The sequence below is a fragment of the Temnothorax americanus genome, unplaced genomic scaffold (genome assembly GCF_048541705.1).
Source record: "Temnothorax americanus isolate GAGA-0224 unplaced genomic scaffold, ASM4854170v1 Scaffold17, whole genome shotgun sequence".
Lineage (NCBI taxonomy): Eukaryota > Metazoa > Arthropoda > Insecta > Hymenoptera > Formicidae > Temnothorax > Temnothorax americanus.
Window position 1 is genome coordinate 2,402,782 of NW_027509307.1, and position 13,918 is coordinate 2,416,699.

General features: G+C 40.1%; 2 protein-coding genes across 5 annotated transcripts in view; both read left to right on the forward strand.

Annotated features, from left to right (window-relative positions):
- The first annotated feature begins 555 nt into the window (after positions 1 to 555).
- LOC143895834 (uncharacterized) lies at positions 556 to 3,976 on the forward strand. Of its 4 annotated transcripts, none has more exons than XM_077403209.1 (4): positions 556 to 1,177; positions 1,294 to 1,463; positions 2,476 to 2,675; positions 3,012 to 3,976. In XM_077403209.1, the coding sequence occupies exons 1-4, from the start codon at positions 731 to 733 to the stop codon at positions 3,209 to 3,211; spliced, it is 1,017 nt and encodes a 338-aa protein (XP_077259335.1). In that variant the 5' UTR covers positions 556 to 730; the 3' UTR covers positions 3,212 to 3,976. The 4 variants fall into 4 exon arrangements, with proteins under 4 accessions (XP_077259335.1, XP_077259337.1, XP_077259336.1 ...); XM_077403211.1 differs by having other exon boundaries at positions 1,294 to 1,420; positions 3,012 to 3,190; XM_077403210.1 differs by having other exon boundaries at positions 2,476 to 2,656; positions 3,012 to 3,188.
- Positions 3,977 to 4,398: 422 nt separating this feature from the next.
- Positions 4,399 to 13,918, forward strand: part of Kn (EBF transcription factor knot) — a 128,018-nt gene continuing 118,498 nt past the window's right edge. Inside the window, exons 1-6 of the mRNA XM_077403208.1 lie at positions 4,399 to 4,476; positions 4,982 to 5,286; positions 7,422 to 7,641; positions 8,865 to 9,038; positions 9,378 to 9,596; positions 13,422 to 13,762. The gene's annotated coding sequence lies outside the window, so the exon portion shown is untranslated. The remainder of the gene's footprint in view (positions 4,477 to 4,981; positions 5,287 to 7,421; positions 7,642 to 8,864; positions 9,039 to 9,377; positions 9,597 to 13,421; positions 13,763 to 13,918) is intronic.

Here is a 13,918-nt window from a genome sequence, read left to right on the forward strand (position 1 = left end):
ATCTTCTCTCTCGTGGTGGACCACCTTGGCGTGGTGAGAGGGCTCCTCGTTCGGATCCGACGGGCTATCCGGCGACTTCTGCTTCGCAGCGCGAAGACGCCGAAATTTTGACGCTGTTTTCCTTTTCATGAATTTCAATTGACGCCGGCGTCAATTGTGGTCATGCGACCTTCTTGCCGCTGAAAATGGGCGTCGAGCGTCAGCATGAAAAGGCACCTTAACGCGCGAGCGTTACTTCTGTAGTAACTTACGATATATTACTCGTTTACGCGGAGTAAATTATCGTAAGTTACTACAAAATCCCGTTTACGCGAAGGAATTATCGTAAGTTACTACAGAAGTAACGCTCGCGTAAACGTATACTACGTTCCTTCGCGTAAACGGGATTTTACTCTTCTACCGCCGAAGCTGGACGAAGACGACGAAGTGCCGAGCTCACACGGACACGGTCGCTCGCTTGTGTATACGTCATCCCCTCCCTATGCGACCATGCGTCGTGCGATAGAGGCCTGAGTGGGCCTTGGGATTGGGAGGCCGATTACTGGCAGCACTGGGCAGCACTAATCACTAATGCGCAGTATGCGCACTCAGTGTGCACGTGCACCATTGCAAACGTCCGAATAAGATTTTGGAGACATTTGAATCTCCAGATTTGTCTGCGGTGTACTCTAACGAGGAAGAAGAGCGAATAAGAGAGAACAAATTGAATAACAAGAACATCGACGTGGAAATGGATTATGGTGACAACAAATCAGCGAAATCCAGGCATATCAAATCGAACAGCGATGACACAGTTTCTCCAAACTTATCCAAGAATTTCGTTACTCAGGTAACGAAACGTAAATCAATTGATGACAAACGGCCGTTTCGGGGCGACAGTGTGAATGGGCAACGATTGGATAGTTTCGAAAGTACAGTTTCTCCGCCTAAGAAAAGAATAAAAATATTACAAAACGTGAGCGTGAAACCGACTATTGATTTCCGTAAACCACGTGAGGAAGTATTAAGATTTATGGAAGAATTGAATGAACTGGCGAAATCGAAAGAGAAGCTTGCCAATGAATTGTATTGCCAAGAATACCAGCTTTATTTGCAGCGTGAGGCTAAGTCCAGTGCCAGTGACGAGAATGATCTGCGAGCAAATATAAAATCTCTGATAGTGAAATTGGAGGATACGGTACTTGTTCATTTATTTTTGATAATCCGTTTCAATTTGTTGACTGCTACACAACGCGCAAGAACTATAAATCATGTGATAAATTTAATGTTAAATTTTTATCATTTATGTTACAGCACAAAATGTACATCAAAATCGAAAATGAGTATAAGACTTATTTGAACGAAGCGGGTACAATCAACTATAATGCCACTGAGGACAATGAGAAGAAAAATCTCGAACTTGCTCTCTTTTTTCTAAAGGGTAAAATCGAAGATATTGAAACCAGAAGGAAAAAACTACAAGAGTAAATATATATATATATATACATATTTTATTAATATTGTATGAAAGTCTTAATATATTTTAACACGTTGAATGTCATTGTACAGCTTTATCCTTGATGCTATTTTTATAGCCAGTCTACAATGAGCCGTTAGTCGTTAGTCAGATGTCGGAAGAGAGTCGAAAAAAGTCATAAGCGTATCGTAAGGCAATCGGAAGTCTGTATTCGGTGATCGTAAGAGATGGCATTTGGCCAATTGCAATGATGAAAATTTAACATTAAATTTATCACATGATTTATAGTTCTTGCGCGTTGTGTAGCAGTCAACAAATTGAAACTCTATGGGGGTCGATGTACTTATCTTTTCCCTTAAGACGGAAACGTGAAAAGTGAAAAGTTTCATGTAACTATCTCTTTCTATTAGTGTTGAATAGAAAGAGATAGTCACGTGAAACTTTTCACCATTGAAGTTAAGCGAAAATTTTCACTTTTCACATTTTCGTTCTAAGAAAAAAGATACACGATCGATCCCCAGGAGGATTTCTAGGAATTCTTTTTCTCTAGGGCGGAAATGTGAAAATTTTCGCCATTAACTTCAATGGTGAAACTTTTATATGTAAAGCATAATTTTCTTTTGTGTGTGTGTGTGTGTGTGTGTGTGTGTGTGTGTGTGTGTGTGTTACACTTTTTTTTATTTTTTTACAAACTTTTTACACGCTTAATTTTTTCAAGCGTGATGTCTTGCAGACAAGATTTTTTACACGCTTAATTTTTTTCAAGCGTGATGTCTTTTGCAGTTTTACACGCTTAATTTTTTTCAAGTGTGATGTATTTTGCAGACAAGATTTTTTACACAATATTCAATTTTGTCGCTTCTGTGCCTTTTCTATGTACAAAGGTTACTGCTATAATATTCAGCGATAAAAGTCGTGATCTTTTTTGTCGCTCAAATGATCGGTTTCAGCAATACGTGAAAAAGCACCTTTAAGGATTTACGATAAACTTTATTTTATGTTATATATATATTTTACAGAATGGAAAATGAAAAAAGGTTGCAACAAATACAGCAAAAAACTCTGGAAATGCAACAGCTTCAGAAAGAAATTGAAGAGCTGCAGCAGAAGCAGCAGCCGCAGCAGCAGCAACAGGGGCAGCAGCAACTGGAGCAGCAGCAACAGGAGCAGCAACTGGAGCAGCAGCAGGTGCAGCAGCAGGTGCAGCAGCAACAAGAAGGTATATATATATATATATATATATATATATATCTCTCTCTTTCTCTCTCTTTCTCTCTCACACACACACACACACACACACACACACGCACGCACGCACGCACGCACGCACGCACGCATGCACGCACGCACGCACGCACGCACGCACGCACGCACGCACGCACGCACGCACGCACGCACGCACGCACGCACGCACGCACGCACGCACGCACGCACGCACGCACGCACGCACGCACACACCCACACACACACACACACACACGCGCGCGCGCGCGCGTATTCTATTCTTTTTGCGTATTCTATTTATGCATTATTTATTTGTAAATTTCATTTTCAGCTGATCTCCGAAGACGAGTCGGTGGGGGACGGTCGCGTGCTCGCTGGTATCTTCAGCGGGCAGGACTTACCCGCTTTGATTTTAGAGCGGGTAAAAAAGGGGGAGGGATAAGGGGAGAAGAAAGAAGCGGAGGAGAAAGAAGGGGAGGAGGAAGAAGGGGAGGAGGAAGAAGGGGTGGAGAAAGGGGAGGATCTATATAAATCGTAATAATTATTATTATACATAGTATTAAACATTATTATTACATTATTATTACTTAAGGAGGTTCGATGGCTTCATCGGAGGGAGTAGTGGGACGCGGGGATTCTGGAAACAGCGCACTAGCGTTTGAAGTAGTGGGAATGAAGGGGATTGCTCTGATTGGTCGCCGCGTGCGTATAATGCGTGCTGCTGTTCACGTCGTTCACGACCGTGGCAGTCTAGCAGACGAAAAATCAAGCAATTTATGCTTTAATAATTAATTTTTCTACAAAATGTGCGATAACCTTCCCCTTTCTTTCGCTCATTTATTTGTAAATTATTAAGTTACATGTGCATATTTTTCTTTCCTTATCATTTGCATTTTTTCTTGCACTTATTTCATTCTGAAGGTATATGCAATATATCATTTCCCATAAAAACCTATGTTAAAAATGCAGCCAGTTTCATGAAATTTTAATATGTTGTTTTGGAATGCAAAATAGAATTATGTGAATTTTTTGGGAATTTTTTACCGTCCCGTTTTGAAAAAAATCTAATCCAAAAGGTGTACTTTTTAAGTTTTTGGAGTAGATTTTTCTCAAAACGGGACGGTGAAAAATTCCTAAAAAATTCACATAATTCTATTTTGCATTCCAGAACAACATATTAAAATTTCATGAAACTCTGCGTTTTGTTGTAGCCATCGAACCTCCTTAACATTATTATTACTAATACATTATTATTACTAATACATTATTATTATTATACATAGTATTAAACGTATTGATAAAAAAATATGCGTTTTCCTTTTTTATCACCTTTATGTTGTTTCATTGGATTTTTTTCAGTATTACCTTAGTAGCACATGGTGGAGTATATACGTTTTATATACTCCATCATGTGCTACTAGGGTAATAACTGCAGAACAGTAAATAATAGTTTAGTAAATAATATAAATATTGATTAGAATATTGATTAGCTTTACTTCTGTAGTAACTTACGATAATTCCTTCGCGTAAACGGGATTTTGTAGTAACTTGCGATAATTTACTCCGCGTAAACGAGTGATATATCGTAAGTTACTACAGAAGTAACGCTCGCGTAAACGTAGTATATATGTGCGTTGCCGTACGTTTGACTTACGTGTGGCGTAAGGCAATTCTCACGTAAGGTGGCGTAAGACGCTACGGCAATGTTCGTGCCCCGGCCCTAACACTTCAGAGACGGGAGACGGGAGTGGATGCGATATTGCGATGTTAAATGCGGAAGTATCAATCCGGAGATTGTGAGTTTTTAATTATTGAAGAAAGAAACGACAGATTTTTAGCTCACTTGTCAGACTTGTTTAACTCATTGTTAATAAGGGTATTTAAATAAGTTAAAGTTTAACGGTTTGACAGGTTATGTCGGGTTAAAGTCGAATAAAAAGTTAATTAATTAACTTTGGGCGCGCTACTCTTTAAGGTTATGCAAAATACATAAGTGACTCATTAATTTATCACATTAATATTTGGGTTAAAAGTTTAAAAATTAACTTTTTACCCGACTTTAACCCGACATAACCTGTCAAACTGTACTCTAATTTATTTGAATACCCCTAATGTAAAGTTACAAAAAGCTTTAGAACAATAACAATTTAAATTTAACTGAATGTGCATGATTCGAGGAAAATGTGATTCTAAATAAATAAGGCAATAAAGCATAACGCTCTATTATGACATGTATATATTTAAATAGCGATTCTAAGAAAAGAGCAGTAATTCATTGATTTGTATAATGCGTTTATTTAGGTTTTTACGAAAGCGACGGATCAGAAGTATCAGAGACAGAGTAAACGGACGAAGGCTTACAGCATTGCGGATTGGTAAAAGAGGCTGTTTATGCATTCTTGGCGCGAAGGCAATCGCGGGGATGGCGGGTGTTGGATGCCTTGCGAGAACCAGACAAGAGAACAATTACGCGCCGTCAGCCCCGTGACCGGCAGGATACCATGAGGTGAATCAAAACTAGGTGTGTGCCACCTCTGGGCCAGGTCTATCTTCGTGTTTCGAGGCCACGTGCTGCGTCCCGGAGGAGAAAGATCGAATCTCGATCGGTAAGCGAGGTTGGCAGAATAGACGAGCGTCTGCAAAGAGCAATTTACGAGCGGCAAGTAAGAAAAATACAACGCGTTGGAAAGAAATCTCTGTAAAAAATTTAAAACTTATTTCTTCTGAGGAGAACCGTAATAATGTATTTTTTTTTTATTTTTTACATTAGAGAAACCGATAGTTTCTCTATTTTTATTTCTATTCATATTTCTATTTGCTTTACGCTATATGCAGTACATAATATTCATCGTAATTAATTAAAAAATTAGCGACAATATATTATTAAACGGCAAATCTTTTTTGTCTATTGTATATACACTTTCTGAAGTTTTAGCAAATTTCTGAACAACCAATTCGATGAATTATGAAAAATGAATAGCTGGTGATCCACGATTAATGACACGGAGAACCATTTATCGTCGAATATCCCAGGAATGACAGGAAGATGTGGGTGATAATTCATAGTTATAAATTGCTAGCATGTTGTATGCTATTTTTTGTCAAATAATAACAAGGAGGTTCTGCTAAATCTTTATATATTGAAGTATTTCAGTCGAATATATCCGTGAAATCTAATCTGGTAAATGAAAATTTGATCGAATTTTCTTGGCATTAACATCGATTTAAATATATTTGGCACAAGTAAATTAACAAATCTTATGTACATTAAGATTTCTCGTATCGAATCTGTTCCTTCTGTGAACCCTGCTATAGGAGTAATTACAGCAGCCGATAATTAATCGCATGTGTCAGTCAGTGAGACGTTTACCTTTGTATTCTCGCGACAAACGTGAAACAGGATCTGATTTTCATTAGGGTAATCCGTTTTGTAAATCACGTGATATTCACCGAATCTGTTGAGCAACGGTATGTATGCAAAAATGGCGTCAAATCTTCGACCAAAACGGCTGTTTCACACCTCGCGTACATCATTCGCCGGCAACGAAATTTAAAAGGTCTACCTACGCGCGAATATCAAGAAAGTCAGAGTGCCATTAAAATCTCCGTAAAGTTCATCTCGCCAGAATAAATGAATAAGTAAGAGGTCTCGTTCGTGGCGGAACGAAGGGGTCGGTTGGTATAAAGCGGCAGCATAAAGCGGTTTACACCGACACTTCGGTATTAAGCCTGGCGCCCTTCGGAAAGAATATGCAGTTTAAATCTACTCGCGAAACAGTCGGGGGGTGTTTGGGGGAAAAATGGGCATTGGAGCATTTACATTTTATTGAAAACACGCGCGCGCGTATAAGACGGTGTCTTTTCTTGCTTCTTGTAATTTTAATTTTTAAGAAGATTCTTTTTTTCTCTTTGTTCTGATATAATTCGCGATTCATTAATCGTGGATGATCCAGCTATTCATTTTTCATAATTCATCGAATTGGTTGTTCACTTTGCTAAAACTTCAGAAAGTGTATACACGACCAAAAGAGTTTTGCCGTTTAATATTGTCGCTACTTTTTTAATTAATTATGAATATTATTTTCATTAATATTTTCGACAAGTTTTTGTATAATTAATGTTTATATTGACGGTAAATTACCGACAAAATTTATAGAAATGATCTTTTTGATATTTGTGCGAAACAGTTATTTTGCTTGAAGATTTGACGTGTGGGTCACATTATTCGATTATGACTACCGGTTATTTTGTCCAAAGGAACGCAGAAGGAAAAGGGAGATCTCTTTGCAGAGTATGAGCAGGCTAGTCTCGAGAATTCGAGACGAGTTTCGTCGTGAAAGAGTTTTATTGTATTTTTTTCATTAACAAGTCCGGCTCGGTCCCTAGAGGTCGGGAAAGTTGGCGGCGAGTTTTAGCGGGACTTTTGTTAATGTTCGGAATTAACGGAGTAAGGAGACTTTAAGTCATAAGGCCTCACGGGAACGCGGGGTTCGACGCGAACTTTCACGATTCTTTATTTCTTTATCAACTCCGACCCTCGCCTTCTACTTCGCGGAATGCTCGACAGTGCGACCAAGCGTTTCCTTTTCCTTAGGAAAGCGTGCTCCATAATTACTTTGTTCGACACAATTTTCTTATTTTCATTTTCCGTACGCTTTTTTATCGCCGCTTTTAAATATGACGGGGCACGAAAGTTTTCTTGATCCTTATACGTAATAAAGCTGTATCGCATACATTATAGGTAGCTTCTTTGCCGTTCTGCTTGGACCGGTATGTTCGGATTTCTCTGTTTCCAAGGGATCCAGTTGGGGACGATTTGGCTCGACAGCCGGTTGATTAGTTACATGAGAGTGGATACCACTATTCTGCCCTCACTTCTGCCTGTGCGATGCCGCACGAGTACGTTCGCCTCGAACCCAAGCGTCGTCAGTGGGATGCATATGTCAATCGCCATGCTAATGGTATGTCTAAACGTACACAACGCAATCATGTTACATTATGCGTGACGTTACGCGCGGTTTATGGGAACGTGTTTAAGTTGAGTGCAAGGCACACACTAACAACAAGCACGCTAGGATTCCGTACATTGAAGATGAAAGGGACGATTATACAGTGTCAATCGAATTGTTAATTAACGCAACAATGTTCGTGTGATTATAAAGATTAAATTATTTTCTTTTAAAGTGTGCATGTGTGTATGTGTTGAAAACATTTCTTGGTTATAGCTCATAAAAGCGGCTTAAGAAACCTTTGGAATAGCCGTTAAATATAAAAGTAAAAATAAATATAAATATAAAAAATCGAAGTTTGTTAACGTAAGGATCTAATCATAATTTGCTTCCTCGCATTTAGATATCTATAATAATCGTTACGTAATGGGAGCAACATTCCAAACAAATATTCTACTGTTTCTTTACAGATTTACCTAATCTTGAAGTTAGAATTATTTTTTTCTATCGATGTTTGCGCCACACATTGACAAAGTCCATAAATCTAGAAAGCCAATGTTATTTTTTCGCGCGTTTGCAAGCTGTGTGATGTACTGGTCCTATTACGCAGCGCAGTCGTAATTTTTCGTGAAATAATGAAACGTTGGTCCGAAACAAAAAGAGTAGTAACGCTGAACGCGAAAATAAATCGGAAATAATATTACAATAGACATAAATTTTTAAAATTTACATTTGTTTACGAAAATAATAAGCAATTATATTGCATTTATCGCATATAGTATACATAAATTGAACAAGAAAATTTCGCACGAGTTTTGGTAATGAGGCGAAAATTGAGACAGCTTTATTAAGTTGAGGGAAGTTGCTCTGATGAAGTTACAATTACGGCCCCTTTGCCCACCACGGAAGTCACCCTCGCTGCTAATTTTATTTATTACGCAATTTAAAAATCGATGCTGCGATTCGAACCGATAAATGAGGCGCAGCAAAGTTCTGTATTGTTCCTCGTATAAGTCCTGAGTTATTAGAAATATATTTCTACAAAACTTGTAATATTTTACTTATAAACATAAGTCTTACATGACAAGTGAAACGTAACTTTTATTATCCGCATTTGAAGTTCCGTATTGATTGAACTTTCTCATAATTTCTCAATGATAAAATTATCAATTCTATTTAAAAATGTCAATTTAACATCCGTAGTTTTTACAATAATTTATTTTCATGTTTTATAGATGATATTACTATGACGCAATGAGCTTCACATGAATGTTTCTGACGAGAAGCCTGATTCGGGATAACAAGTCGCTAACTACGAGGGCATAACAGCCGTGCGCTAACTGAGTTAATTTAACCCGATTAACTAAAGACTAAGGGCTGACTTGGCTCGTGGGATGAATGCAGGGAAGGTAAATAGCTGCGCTGTCAGCTTGCTCATTTTTCAGTAATTAACGGCCAATTTACACGCGGGACATGTCTTCGAAATTTTATGATAACATCACGCTATTGTATTGATGCACACATATTTAGAAAAATAATGAATAAAGATATACAGGATTTGTGTCAAAGCATCATTAGTATAGTAATCAGAAAAATTGTACTTCAATCTTGTCATTTTTATTTACGGAATTTTATTTAGTTTTTGCGCATCTAAAAAGAGTTTTATTTTGTAAATGAAAACTATTTTTATTAATTTTGCATTGTAATACAAGAGTAAGAAACTTAATTTTGCTAAAATTGTGTTCTAGTTGAAGTATCACTTAGATACTGTCGCTGACCATTTGTCGTGGTAAAGAGCGAAGATAGCGGAGAAGATTGGATCCTCGATTTAGTGAGCAGTTAGCAGGTAGTGCCGGCTCGGATTACAGAATTAGCCGAAAGATCAAGCGTCATCCGGTGCACGTTTTGGGAGTAGTGGATCCCCTCAAGCACTGCCAACCTCGTATATCCCTCCGAGGCCGTCCAAGGTAGAAGACTTTACCGGGTGCTTGCTCCGTAATTAGCCGGTTTCACTCTCAAAGGCTCGTGTCTCTCTCAAGAGAGCGCGGGACTACATTATTTCACTATTAGTGCATGAATGCGTTTTATCGAAACAACGCAGGTATATTGTATGCTTCTTAGAGCTTCTTAAAGTCTGCTCGAGATAAAATAAATTTTATATTATTGTGTTTAAATCTCTTTAGCGGGAAATATCGCTATATTTGACAGAGATTTTGAAGTTAGAAAAGTAGGACACATACTGTTAGGCATTTCCGTACTGTTCCGTACATCGGACCATGCATGCTCGCACACGAACGAATGCATCGATACACACGCGCGCGCGTACACACACACACACACACACAGACGACCAACCACTCTCGTCGTACGAAAGCATTCTACGTCAGGGTAATAAAACATTTCGCGTGCGAGGGTATAATTGTCGGGGTCGGGCCCGTGCACGCGGTTTATACGAAGCTGGTGCTGCGCGGGACGGCAAGGGATGGCGAGGGGTGTGTAGTCTAGGTTTAGGGGCCCCGGGAGGGTACCGCGCCCCCTTTTTCATCCTGTAGTTATTTATCGCCCTGTTTCCTGGTCTCTCTCGCTCGCTCGCGGCTCCATACACCCTTGGCTCGACCGATAGCGAAGGTGGTATTGCGTATCCGTATCATCGGTGATAGAACGTGAACGTTTGCGTTGCTGTTGCCGCTGTTGTTGATCGCGATGGTGGTGGTGGGGCAGTTTTGCGCACACCTTCGTCAAGTTGCTCACGACAACGAATCAAGAATTGGCCGCCACACTCGCATCGCTTTGTGCTTTCTCGACCCTTCGATTCGTCCGACTCCTCCTCGTCGTGTCCGCCAACTTTTAATGCGAGTTCTAACGCAGTTTTGCGCCTCGACGAACCTTTCATCCGCTCCGTCGAGCGAGACCCCTCCCCCCCCCCGGACAATATCGGTCGCTCTTCGATAGTTTTCGTGAAAAAAATCATAATTTTATTTCTGAGTTTTAAAATATGCGTAACAGAGGAACAATATCTGCGCTGATACTTAGTTATGATATTCTATACATCGTTAGAAAATACTATATTTAAAAAACTACGATTTTTAAAAATTATAAAGAAAAGATAAAGAAATTGAATTTCTTGGCAGTTTATAAAAACTTGGAACGACCTCACAGCTTTTTAAAACGCGTGGACAGAATGGTCCAGACAGGAAACTGACAGTACTTGCAATCGAGGGGAAAACACGTTCAGCGGTAATGCTCTATCGGGAGGGTTCGCTATTCCGGCTACGTAAGTGACACATTGACGGGAGCTGACCGCCGGGTGGCAGTTCTGACCGTCTCCCCAGGGTGGCTAGTTACCGCATGATTGGCCCTCCATTACCATATAACGTACACGCGAACATGTACACGGTCCTCCGTAATACATATCGTTCATTGCCTTTGCCTCAATCATAGTTTTCGAATGTCATGTTGAAGGAGAAAATCTTCAGAAGAGTATACGCAATATTTAAACTTTTATTCAGTCATTCTTTGCTTTTATGTTACAAGCATTTCTTAAGATCTTCATAGATTCATAAAACGATGATTTGATCGAAATTCCATAGTGAACTAACTCGCTTTCGCAAATCGCACGTGGTCTCACATGTAATTACCGCGAAACAAAGAGGCACGCCGTAATGCGCAATCTAACAATATGCTGATGGAAGCGGCCATCAGAGCTCCCCGCGGATACGTTGTATATAATGTATATTTCTCAACACGCACGTTTTTAAATTTGCTGGTGTGGGACTACAAGATGTAGGCACGGAGGACGTACTGAGGTTTCAAAGGTTTTTGCGGCCTTATCTCTCGACCCTTGGCGAAAGGGACGACGAGTCGACGAAGAGAACAACCCTACCACGGTTAGATGGATAGACATGATGCGAACGTACGTAGACATGTGAGGGTGCACTCGCTTAATTACACCGGAGGCCTCGTGGGATACCGAGAGGTTGAAGCGACCTTATCCTCTTCCTCTCTCCCCCGTCCTTTTGGTTCTCCTCCAGCTTCAGCTCGTGTATATCCCTGCTTCTCGCGCCTCCTCCCCTCTCTCTATCTCACTCTTTCCTCACGTGACGTCTACCAGTCTTCCCTCTAGACGTATCGCATCTCCACGCTGAGATTTCCAAACTGGCGCGTAGATAAGCTGATGGTGTTGCATCCCTCCAGGGGACTCGTGGCCGGTTGCAGTCGAATGCACTGTCTGCATCGTTGAGAAGCTCTGCAAACGAACCACAGCTCGTAATGGCGCAAGAGTAATTCCCCGTATCCAACGCTGTTCCGTGAGAAATTTAGAATTTGTTCAAAAAACTTATATAAGATATGTTCAGAAAATTTTTCCTTTCTCTCTCTTTCTCTCTGCGCGTAATATTCGAAATCTGTCGCATAAAAGAATTACGTATTTTCGAATTAACAGGGCGATAATTAAAAGCGACTTTTGTAAGCCAAGCGTGATAAACAAAATCGATAACAACCGTCATATAATAATTGTAACTTTTATAATCCATGCATACATTTTTTGTGATATGAATAAACAAAAAGGAAGATTTTCCTAAGTTCTGAACTGACAAGGAAATGCCTCGTTAATTTACTATATATATTTACGTCACACATAAGTGTCAAGTGTCTCGTTTGTATTTCGTGTCAACCCTCTACAGTTTCGCGTATTCTAATCTCTTCACGGCTATCATGGCGTGACACAGTCAATCCGTGGATGCTACAATGCATTCGTTTAATTAGTTAATTAATGACGCCCTTTTAAATGGACACCGCGACTCGCGAGGTAAGCCGAAGCACGCTCGGTTCAAGGGACATTCATCATTCCGACGCCTGTTAGTGGCGCGAAACGCTCTACCGCTGGTCTAATCTTGTGCTCATAAATAAGATAACAATTTTTTATCCCCTCCTAGCGTCGTTACTTGCGGGGACGCGCCCACAAGAAAACGGAGGTGAACGAACAAGAGGGAGGACGTAAGGCGTAGGGCGCAGTAGGGAGAGAGAGCTGAGGCAGACAGAAAACGGAAAAGTTTGTAACCCTCGTTACTGGGTATCGAGTTCCAATTAGATGACGATCGCATTTCCAGTGGCAGAGTCAGAAGACGTTTTTGCGTGTACCTGAGACGAACGGTCGATTGCCGACTTACCTCATCCTCCCATGGGTAAATCAAACGGACACTAATTCACGGCGTTTGGGGGATTTCTCTGACTCCGAGATCGTTATCCGCGCGAAAGTCGCAATCGTCACAAGTGTTTTATGCTGATTATCACGCTCGATCTTATCGTCGATGGAAATTGCCATATTTTATTTCTAAATTATTTCGAATGCAAAGTCGTATTTAGAGGTGCATTCCGTTTCGTGCACGATGCGTATAATGCATTATTTATTCTTGTAGTTTAACATTCGGTGAACAACAAGGTTAAATGATGCATTATGCGCATCATGCGTGAAACGGAATGCACCCTAGATGTTGAAATGTGATGTTGTCTATCATGTAAATTTGAGAAGCATATAATATTTCAAAAAATTTAAATTTCTACATATTCTTATTATTCCAGCAATATATTAGATTATATCTGCACAGTTATATTAATTATTTCGGAAATTGTCGCAAAATAAAGTAAGAAAAACTTGCTCTCAGATATATCACTATAATTGTTTGTAGAAATAAGTTATATACATTACACGTATAACAAAATAGTAATACAAAACTTAACGAGCTAATATACGACACGTATCTTACGTTCTTGCGTGCCACGTTTTGTTGTAGCACCCGTGCACCTTCCACCAACTGTTTGGTACACGAAACGAGCGTAACTCGATACGGAATATCGAAGTCAATGTACCCTCTCGAGAGGGTTTCAAAAGCCACGCTATGTACCTCGCGACTCCGGAAGGAAGGTACCAGAGGATGCCGGGAGGACCGTGGCGAGGCAGAGGGGAATGCAGTAAGGGAGCGTGCTGCGAAGGTGGAGGATGCACTCCAATGGGTCCCGCGACAAAGAGCAAGATCAGTGTGACTCTCAGCTTTCCCCTGGGCTGCGAACAAGGTTCTCACATGTGGTTCTCACCTTGCTTTGGCGAACGTCATGGTCGCAACTTCAAAACGAGGTTAGTCATTGAGAAAGATCCAAGCGGAGAAACGTGCCTTTCTTCATCGTGTGCGTACAGTTAGTAGAAGATTTTCTACATATCATAGAAAATCTTCGACAGCTGTCAATAATGTAGGAACACATCTGATAGTTCCAATGCCATATTTCTTACATA